An 11507-nucleotide genomic window follows, 5' to 3' on the forward strand; every position below is an offset into this window, starting at 1 on the left:
AAGAGAGCCTAGTGTAATATGAAATATACATTAAATATAATAAACATTTTTCAAAATGCTGTTCATTTCCTGATCCATGTATAAAAAATGAACTGACCAATATTAAATGAACATATATTTTGTGATGTCATAAAAACATATATGAATACATCCGTTGGGCTGACAACAGTTTAGCCCCTCCCACTCATTAAAATTAAGGAGGGTATGCTGCAGGAACTGCTTTTTGAGAAATACAGCCAATCAAAACAGAGATTACTCACTCATACACACACACACACACACACACACACACAAAACTTTCCTTTAAGTGAGCTCAGTGGGAAATAATAAAATTCAAGACAAATTTCAAGATACAGCATCCAAGATTTCTGCAAGGCTATGCTAATTTATTAAGGATTTAAATGTGTTGATGTGTTGAATATTAATTTTAAAAAACAACAATGAATAGCATTAGTAGTAATAATAGTAATAATAATAATAAAACATGCCAAATGCATGAAAATATTCATGCACATGTATTAATGTACATTTTAATCCTTTTTGTTATGTCAGTTCTTCCTGCTAGTCTCACATTAGTTTCTTGAGATGTGCTCCTGAAGACAGCAATACTGTCGAGGCCTATTTTTAACAACATATTAAGTTCACAGGGACAGTAAGGGCGACACAGGGCCAGACCAGAGGTCTGTATGCTATGAACTCTATGCCTGTTCTAGTGTAATTCCAAAATTAGTTCACTCAGCTGATCGGATTGTCAGACAAATAAACTTAAACGGTCATAAAAACTTCTCATATTAGTGAACAGGGATCTGCAGAAAAAGACAGAGCAACAGTTGTTGTTTTTTTTTCCTGCATGAATAATGCTTTAAAACAGCTGTCATGTTTAACCAGATATAATTTGTTACAACATATTCAAAATGTTAGTGTGAAATTGTGACTTTAATTGCTTCACGGCACTGTGAAAGTAGTGAGATTCACATAGAAGAGGCACTATGTCTCATTCAGATAAGTCTAAAATATTTACTGTTATTCATGTAATTGTTTCAGTTCTTTTTACAGTTTTTTTTGTTTGTTTGTTTGTTTGTTTTTTTTGCAATACAATACTCAATAGTGTCCTGGGAGTCAACTAATTTTAGCAAGTTGTAAACAACAAATGAAGAAATATTAAAATCATAATATTCAGAGTTTCACTGAACCATAACTAGATTAGAAATATCTACAAAATATCTGCATTCATGTGAATCAGACACATGAATGTACACACAGGCAGTGCTGGTGGGGTTTTTAAAATCAAATCAAATCAAATCAAATTTATTTATATAGCGCTTTTCACAACTGATGTTGTCACAAAGTAGCTTCACAGAATTCCAGTAAGACAAAGTTTTTAAACCCCTTAGTGTTATTGTTGGGCAGAAAATAGTCCACAAACTAAAATCATCCAGCCAACAGGGTCGTGTGTCCATTAAAATGGACTAAATGACGACCAACACTGTGCAGGAACAGATGTGCTATTGTCTCTGACTTTATATCTTCAAGGTGAGCCAAAAAGGTAGGTGTCCCTAACAGAGTGGATAGTGAGAGAATACAGTGTTCAAAAACTCCAGCCACTGATCCTCTTGAAACACACATTAACACAACACCAACATGTCACTGTAGTGCTGAGAATGACCCACTCCCAAAATCATACGTGCTCTGTGATAGTTTGTTGAGGTTCTTACCATTGAAAGGCAGAGTGAAATTGGGGTAAGAAAGTGTGCAGAGAAACAAGTGGACTAGACTAGTGTGTAGGTCAGTAGAGCTGATGAAACTGACAATGTATATAGTTACAAAGTAGGCATTTCTAGGTGTTGTTATTATTATTATTATTATTATTATTATTATTATTATTATTATTTATTGGTGGCACGGTGACACAGCATGTAGTTTTGCAGACACATAGTTCCAGGGACCTGGAGGTTGTGGGTTCATGCCCTGCTAAGAGTGACTGTCTATGAGGGGTTTGGTGTGTTCCTCTTGGGTTTCCTCTGAGTGCTCCGGTTTCCTCCTACAGTCCAAAAACACATGTTTGTAGGTGGATTGGCCACTCAAAAGTGTCCATAGGTGTGAGTGTATGTCACCCTGTGAAGGATTGGCATCCCCTCCAGGGTGTGTTCCTGCCTTGCACCCAGTGATTCCGGGTAAGCTTTGGACAAACCTCGACCCTGAACTGGAAAAATGGTTACAGACAATGAATGAATGAATATTATAATTATTATTATCATTATATATTAATACTCCATTTGGTATTTGGTATATTAAAATATCCATGTGATGTTTTTAATATAGAAAGCATACAGAGTGTCCTAAGTTGTCAATACCATAAACCTAAGGGACAAATCTCTTCAACCTAAAATCTCTTCAAGTGAATGTGGGCATTAATATAGGTCCACACAGACTGAATGAAAGTAAAAGTGTAAAGTTAAAGCTAGACCAATTTATGTTTTTTTAAGGGTTTTAATTGATGACTAGAGAAGGCTTTAATAAATTCTTACATTTTTTGGGATCATGCATTTGAAAAATAACTACCTTTTTGGTATTTAGTTTATCTAGCTCTGAAAAAAAGCATTAATTCCCAACATGGCTGTATTTGTACATTGACAACTTTGTTTTATTTCTTTCATCTTTAATCCACAAAGTTGCTTTAGATTGAGGCAAAAATGTATGTCTGGCCCACTCCCAGAAGAAGCAGCACTGAATTATTCGGAATAATACGAATTGGACATAGAGCGATGGGCAGTAGATATATTGGCATATAAACCATAAAGATGGGTAGTATAAAAAAAAAAATCTCACGTGACAAAGACAGCGGTGTTCGTTCACGTGATCAGTGTCGCGCGCAGACTCAGTGTAAAGAGCGAAGCTCAACGTAAACATGTTCAGTCGGAAGTTTACTTCAGGGTTGAGAGCGAACATTACAGAGCTCTTTGAGGTTTAAGGAACTGAGGAGTTTCCTCGACTTTTTCCTGTAGTTATTGCCATATTTTCAGTGGTCAAAAAGTTTGACTTTAAAACAGTGCGACGAGTTTATGAACAACCGTGTGTTCATTTGAACAGAGACACCCAGGTGAGTTAAACCATATTCGCTTCTTCTGATATTTTCACTCTGATTGAGCTAAAATGTTTAATCTGAAATCCTGTACGTACTAACTAATTGCACTTATCATTAGCTCATTAGCACTCACTCATTAGCATTAGCTACAGTTTCTCTCAATTTACTCAGTAATTCCTACAGCTTATACCTTGAGAAACTCCAACTGTGTATCTGATGCTTAAATATAAACTCAATTTTCGTAAACAATGAAAAAAATAATTACCTAATATTCAACCTGTGGCTTGTTAACTAATTTAAACCTTTATTTTAACGTAAAAATACGCACTCACTTTTTTTGTAAATATATACAAATGTTGATGATTTCACCACACTTCAAAAATGTTTGTACTGTGTAGAGGTTTAACCTCACGGTTTGGTACAGTTTACAACAGAGGGGGGTAAACAATTAGCTAGGTTTGTTTTGAATTTAATCTGACTAGAAAGTTACACAGTCCCCCTGATGTAATACAGCCTGTGGTGTGTTAAATAACGTTAGCATTTCAATGTGTTTATACACACACACACACACTGTCTTTGTCAAATCCTCCCCGATTTCATGAGTTGATAAGGTATTTGAAAAATGCTTGTTAATTTTCAGTTTTATTAAGAGTATGTGAGAAAAGTTAGAGAGGAAACAGAGTAAACCTCAGACAATTCATTTCATATTAAAAGATTTAATTTAATGTTATTAATTTAATTAAAGTTTCCTTTATTTTATTAAACAGGAGTAATATATATTTGATTTAAAAAATACAGGACATTGCTGGAAACAAACTTATCAATAAATGGTTCCCTGTTTTATAGTATTTTAATACATTTACTGCATAACTTGGTATCTGGTTGCCATCTTTGACTTTAATAATCTGAATATTGTATGTAAACGTTTACAGAAAAGCTGTGGTTAACTGGTGTGTCCAGTGAGGATTATAAGGAGAGATGAGATGTTTTTGTTTTGTAAAAGAGCAGAAAGTTTAAAAACCTGTGGGCCACAGTCTTCAAATATTCATAAGACACTATTAAAAATCCTCTCATCCACTTTAAACATTTATGTTTAAGCATTTAACAAAACACTGTAAAGCTAAGCCCAGTTTCAGTTTTTAAGTCATTGTGTTGTAAACACCTAAAGACACAAGTGTCCCAATCTGCTCTTAATGCTCCAACCCCTTGAACACATGAACCCTCATGTTCCTTTTGCTCACCAATCAGCATCATCAAAGTGCACACTTCCAGGAAGCCCTTAGAGCTTAGGGTGCAAAAAGGGATGGGGGGAGAGATGTGTCACTCTCTACGTGCTTCAGCGAGAGGAATGGAAACTAGAAAGATAAGGGAGGGTTGGAGAAAAACAAGACAACACTTACCATAACAGTAGTCCTAAACCACTACAGTTCCCACAGTACCATGCAAATTCAACCGCTTACAGCTTAAGGATTCTCTTTTTCTTGACTGACCATTGAAGACAGGTCTGGACTCCTGGCAGGCCAGTAAAGCACCTGCACTCTGATTATGAAACAAAGCTGTTGTACCACATGCAAAATGAGGCTGGGATTGTCTTGCTGAAATAACAATGAAAATCCTAGAATAAATGATGTAATTCTCTTAAATCACAGTATATGCCTCAGCATTAAAGGTATGTTCACATATGAAAGTCACCCATGCCATTACCACTAATGCAGTGACAGACATTGGCTTTTGTTCCTTTCACAAAAAATAGTCTGGATGGTCCCTTTTGTCTTTGGCATGAACAACTATATTTGTGTACTTCTCTAAAACATGGACTCATCTGACCACTGCACATTTAAACTGTCCTTTGGAGAAAAGCTTGCACCAAGAAAACATTTTCGCATGGATTTGTACATTTATCCCGATTCCACAGCAAACTGTTTTAATCAACAACAGATTCTGAGGAATACTTTTGAGATTCTGAGGTGACTTTTTCTCACTCACTGCTGTCTGAAGGTCACATACATTCAACGTTTGTGTGTGGCCTTGCCCTTCATGAACTGAAATGTCTGAGATGTTTCAAAAATCAGATCTTTTAACAATACTATGTACAGAAACTTTTCACTGGAGTCATGAGATAGGCACCTCCCTTCACCGGTGTTTCGCTGAATTAAACCTACAACACCTGGAATTCTCAAAAACGTGGTCTGTCAGAACCACCCCCTTCAAGCTCACTTTACAGACCTATCATTTATCCAACCTCTTGCTTGTAGATCCATGTCACCTTCCCTGGTAACAGTTAATGCATGCTTAGTGCAATCAGTTCCATGTGGACCCTATGCTCTGCCTCGACAACCATACAAGCGAAACTCCTACATTACACCGCTACCAGTAAATATACATCTGCTTCCCTGGCGACAGTGCATATTTTAAACCTCTAAGTACTTTCTTATCCACTACAACTGCCAAAGAGCAAAGCACTTGATTTTGTCTCCACATGTAGTGTCCCTTTGCAAAAACTTAACTAACACGCTGACAAAATGTTCTACATCACATTCCTTACACACAATTTACAGATTACAGGTATCCACTATTTTATTGAACAAATATTAGGCAAATATGAAACATTTGTGTGTTTTAATTTATTGTTAATTATTTAATGGTTGTATAGTTTTTATTTACAAGTCCTTAGATTTGAACACATAAAACAACTTTTGTTTAAAGCATAGCTAGATTGGTATGTGTAAATAAATAAATGATCCACATGTAAGAACTGTTGCTCTAAGGGCTTTGTGTGAAAGAGCCTTTTAAAGAAACTTGCATAAATTTACGGGGTGGTGATAGGAACCTGATGTTAACAATCTCTACAACCTTCTTATTCAAAAATCAAGGTTTTGTGTCCTTGATCATAATAATCTCTGGCGTGGATATATAACATAATCCATTCCTTTTCATGCAAAAATACATTTCTTCAGTCATCTCTTCAAGTCTCTGGTTCCTATCTGCACCACAGTGAACATATGTTCACAGTGAGTGAAGCCTTTTACATTAAACCACACTGGCATTGTTTACATTTGAGTCATTGATTTATTTAATAATTACTGGAAAAAAATAAAAATTAATTAAGTTTTTTTTGTATCTGCAGCATATAACAATACATTTATCTGATTAAAGTTGGAATGCAAGTATTGTTTGAAAACCTGTCATTCTTTTTTCAACCTTTCAACCAATTTTAATTAATTAATTTATTTATTTTGTAGGAAAATGAAGTTACTTGGAACCCTCCTGTTTCTAGGATTTTTTGTTGTGATCTCAGAGCAGATGCATTCTCAGTAAGCTGGATTAAATTTGTTTGAAACTATCTTCAGTCATTCTGCTGTACCCCATGAACCTAAATGCTATTTATATTATAAATGAACTATGCTTCTTTCAGGCGTAATTGGACCAAACTCATCTTGACACACCACTGGCCAAAGACATTTTGTACGGTAGGAAACCACAGGTTTAAAACTTCAAAAGCTTTATTAAATATAAATGTAAACATTTTCACTCGTAGTGTAGTCTGCGTACATTGTACTAAATGACATAATCTTACAGATTAATAACATGAAAATATTTTGATTTCATAGATGGAACACTGTACTTCAAATATTAGCTACTGGACCTTGCATGGACTTTGGTAAGTAACCTCAGTTTTTAAATACATGTTAACTGCTGGAGTTCCAAACCTTATTCAGAAGAACAATGTATTTTTGTCACAGGCCAGATGTGGGGACTGGCTGCAACACATCGTGGCACTTTAATGCAAGTCTAATAGAGGTATGTAAATGAGGGGTGTGTGGGTTGTGATCAGGTGTAAAATACATCTGTGACTGGAGACATGAAGAACTTAGCTGTTCATCTGTGTCACTGTCTTTTTTTAATAGAAAGAGTCCATCAAAATTATATACCATAAATATTCATATTAATGTTACTTTTGACTCCTGTATTTATTAAAGAAAAGGAGCACTACAAATGGTGTATGTCTACTTTGATTTGCATAATATTTTAGACCATTTTTTTCTTATTTCATCCTTGTCATATATTCAATATCTGTGCTTTGCCTTATGACATTTGTCATAGTCTGATAATACTTAATTCTCAAATTTTCATGTTGTACTTTTGTCTGATTTTCAGGACTTAATGCCTGAAATGAAAACTTATTGGCCAGATCTTCTTAAACCTGCATCTACAACATTTTGGTATGAACTTGTAGCCCATTTGATTAATATTAACCACATTTCTCGTATGTAATCTTCTGTAATGGTATCATTGTGAGATATTATAACTACCCCAACTTTTACATTTAAGCATTTTTTTTCTTAAACTCAGGAAACATGAATGGCTGAAGCATGGAACTTGTGCTGCTAAAGACGAAGATTTAAACAGTCAGCACAAATACTTCAGCAAAGCTCTTGAGCTTTACCACAAGCTGGACCTTCATGGGTGAGTGAACAGTTCTGGTTCTTAAGAATATTGAGCTCTCATGACAATTTAAGAAACTTTGTTTACCTTCTCTCAGTCTGAATTAAGCAGTAAGTATTTATCAGTACAGACTTTGTGCCATTACTTCATTCAGCTGTAGTAATTATCTGCAGAATTGCACACAGTACTGTTAAGAAAAACTTAGTGAATATTAATAAGCAGTTTCACCCCATGCATTTGCTACAAAAGGTTAGGAAGTGATTCTAGGGAAATTTTGCAGTGCTTTGTGCCGTACATCTTCATTTCAATTAAGTCATTGCCCAGACGCTGAACAGAAACCAGGTCAGTGTTTATGCTGGGCTTAAAGTCATCAAACCAATTTTTTCTTATTTTAGACATCTGAAGAAGAGCCAAATCGTACCCTCTGAAAACTACTACAAGGTGAGAGAGAGAGGCTCCTCCTGCCCACTGTGATTATAATATCAATGGTCCTGTTTCTTGGTGCAGATGAATACCAAGTAGAACTTATAAATATTGTAGTCTGAACTTTGACAAGAAATGTAGTGTGGTCTGTTCTCAGTTGATATTCACATTTTAAATAATGCAAAAAGTAGGCACTGACGCCATTCTAAGCACCGTGGTTCAGTTGCATGAGCTGAATCCTGTGCGTTTTAAGGAACCAGTTGATGCCCAATTTTCCAGTAATAAAATAAGAAAACTTCAGTGTGAAAACTCCAAGGTGATTTTACGTGATAAAATTTGATTACTTTGGAAAAATACTCATACAGGAACTAACTTGATAATTACCCAATGTTCCGAGATTGTTCTTTGTATGATCATCAGTTTGAGGAATTATGAAAACAAAAGCAGAATAGCTGACAATGTACAAAGATATTGTGACTTATTGTTCCTGTTTGTCAGGTGATCATACATAGCCCTTGGTTGTTCAGTATATCAGTCATGAAATTTCAAGCTGTGGTCACACATCATGTGTTGTGTTTTTTTTTTTTTTTTTTTTTTTTTTAAAGCTTCAAGAATTTGAAGACAGCATCTTAAATTCTTATGGAGTACAACCAAAAATTCAGTGCGTTCTTCCAGGAAAGGTACGAATTACACATAATATATACAACAGGCACCAAAATCATACTACATGAACACATTAAAAAAAATATTGACGAACATAAAAATATTCAAACTTTTCATAGGCTTTGAAAGTGGAAGGTTTTATAGAAAAGCTGCTATGTGCCCAGTAAGGATTACTGTAATTCTACTACTAGTATTACAGCATACCTAAGATTGTGAATGGTTGCCATTGCTAGCTTGTAGCTCACACAACGTTGGAAATTAAACTAATCTGGTAATTGGATAAGCAAAGGCATTATTAACTTAACTGATGTTGAATTTGGTTGTGAACATTTTTTTAAAACCCACATGACTATTATTCTCGTCACTTTTCAAAACTGTTACAACCTTTTACTGGAAGTCATGCTTGAGGAGACTCATCTGTCAAAATACTGTATTACACAACTGCCTTAGGTAAAAAAAAAATGTATCCAAACACTCCTGTTTATAACTGCTTTCAGCTACTTTAAGGACTCACTGTGGAGTAAAAAACTTAATCGGCCAAACACAGCTTGAATAATCAGAAAACTATTAAATGAGGTATATTCTCTGCATCAGATGTACATGAGTACGTACTATGCTCAGTACCAAGTATAAACCAAACATAACATGAGTACTTGTTACTAGGCCAGTTTTGTGCACTTTACATATGGTATCCAGGACCTGACAGATTTGTAGTGTGCTTCAGATGTAAAAGAAAAAATGGGAAAGCAGGTAAAATTCAGAAATGCAGAATGACAAGTTTTGTCTGGTCAGCTCTATTCCATTTGTGGATATATATTTGTGATTATACACTTATACCTGCCAATCAAGCCTGCAACACAGTCTTAACAAAAAGTTGGTATAAAGGTATAGTGTTAATTTTGTGTCAAATGTTTTATATAAAATGATAAATATCTGCAAAGAAATTTGAAGAATTAAAAGAAAATTGTATTTGTGAATGCAAAAATAGAAAAAAAATTATTAAAAGAAAAGGCAACTTTGTTACTCTTTGCATTTATTTGATACATTATTTTGTTTGCATTTTGCTGATAATGATTTGCCTCTGGAATCTCATTTGCTACTTTTTCCCCCCGTGTGAGGGTTTGGAAGACAGCATTCACCTTGAACCCTTAAGTTTAACTGAGTTTGAGCTGGTGTTGTGAATTAGCCTTAACATCATTAAGGTAAACTGATATTTTTTGTGTGTTTTTAAGGGAGAAGAGTTCCAGACCGTGGGCCAGATAGAAATCTGTGTTGATAAGCAGTTCCAGCTGACTGATTGTGAGAAGGCAAATGAGAATCTTCAGCTCAGTCAAAATGAAGTTCTGCCTTTTGACCGCCTCAGCCACTCTGGTTTCACAGTGTGTGAGCACTCTTTGCCAGTCTACTATCCTCCATTAACAACGACAAAAGACAATGGCCTCTTTTAAGGCCTAGTGATTTGTAACACTTCATGTTCCTGTGATGCAATGGTTTTGAAATTTTGTAAAGCTGTTTGATCTCGTACTTCTCCAGCCTTTGCACATGGATCTTGGTCTTTTAGTGAACAGGATTTTCCTAAATATATTGTATTTTCTAGAAACAATCAATTTAATGTAACAGTTTACACATATTGCAGTTTACATGGGGCATATATTTTGTATGATTTTTATAGGTTATTACTTGCAAAAAAAAATCTTAAATGATGAAATGATGCATCTTGCACTGCAGACATGATGCATACAACAATGACATTCTAAGTCATTAGAGCATTAATTTCAAATGATTGACTCCAGAGAGGGTTCATTTGGCAATGGTGCCATAACTCTCTTTTTAAGACTTTTTATTATTATATTGATTTGATTGTTAGGCTTTTAAATTATATTAATTTTCAAAATGTACATTTCACTATCTTTTCTTTACACTTTTTATGTCTTATTTGAAGTTCCATTCACGTATCTGACCACTAGGTGGCAAAGTAGAGTAGTTGTGTGAATACAAGCGTTTAACACTAGAGGTCAGCAAGTGGCCTTCCAATATCTGCTCAGTGATCAGGCAGGATGCATTTTTAGGAACCAATGGGAGAGAAGCTAAGGCATAAATTCAAAATTAAGTGTATGGTTAAGTTGACTTCTCCTGTTTCTGGACTAATATTTGTTATTTGTCTAAGGTGCAATCTTGATATTTTAGAATAATTTAATTTAACATCTATAAATGAAATGCTTTCAATATTTTATACAGCGTTTTCTCTGTCAGCCATTTCAAAGAAAGCCATACATATGTTTCTTGTCTGAAAGATGTTTCTATCAACACTCTCTGGTGTTGTTTCTATGAGTACAGGACTTTTTTACAGTACAATCAATCAGTTAATGCAGACCTGTGGGCTTTACATTCAGCCAGCACTGCCAAACCGATTAAATGCAGCAATAATCTCTACCTCTCCAGTGGCAATTATTAATGTCACCTTATAGAAACCATTGGCCACTGAACTTGTCGGACCTTAGTTCCGAAATGTTAAACTCTGCTGGGAATGTTGACGACTCTTAATCCAGGGTTTTTTTTCTACATGAACTTTCTAATGTACATTTTATTGTTTTTCTGAGGAAAAGTAAAATGTAACTTATTGAAAAGCAATGGGTTTAAATAAATGAACTATGAGCCAATTCATGTTTTTATTATATAATATTTCATAAAGAAATTTCATACAAGTGATCCCTTTAAAGTGTGAAATACAAAATTTAATGAAGACACATGGCCCTGTTCAGAGTGTGTTCCTGCAGTGTGCCCAGAGATTTCAGGTCAAGGTTGAAGTACATGAACCCTATCATTCATTTAATCATTTTCTGTAATCGTTTCATCCTGTTCAGTGGGTCCAGTGCCTACAAAGAATCAT

General features: G+C 34.9%; 1 protein-coding gene across 1 annotated transcript; it reads left to right on the forward strand.

The window, feature by feature from the left end:
• Positions 1-2871: 2871 nt before the first annotated feature.
• rnaset2 (ribonuclease T2) lies at positions 2872-11271 on the forward strand. The gene is made up of 10 exons (XM_066679058.1): positions 2872-3100; positions 6328-6399; positions 6501-6555; positions 6697-6746; positions 6829-6886; positions 7244-7308; positions 7439-7552; positions 7927-7972; positions 8560-8634; positions 9850-11271. The coding sequence occupies exons 2-10, from the start codon at positions 6332-6334 to the stop codon at positions 10063-10065; spliced, it is 747 nt and encodes a 248-aa protein (XP_066535155.1). The 5' UTR covers positions 2872-3100; positions 6328-6331; the 3' UTR covers positions 10066-11271.
• The last annotated feature ends 236 nt before the right edge of the window (positions 11272-11507 follow it).

The sequence above is a fragment of the Hoplias malabaricus genome, chromosome 8 (genome assembly GCF_029633855.1).
Source record: "Hoplias malabaricus isolate fHopMal1 chromosome 8, fHopMal1.hap1, whole genome shotgun sequence".
In the NCBI taxonomy this organism is placed as follows: domain Eukaryota; kingdom Metazoa; phylum Chordata; class Actinopteri; order Characiformes; family Erythrinidae; genus Hoplias; species Hoplias malabaricus.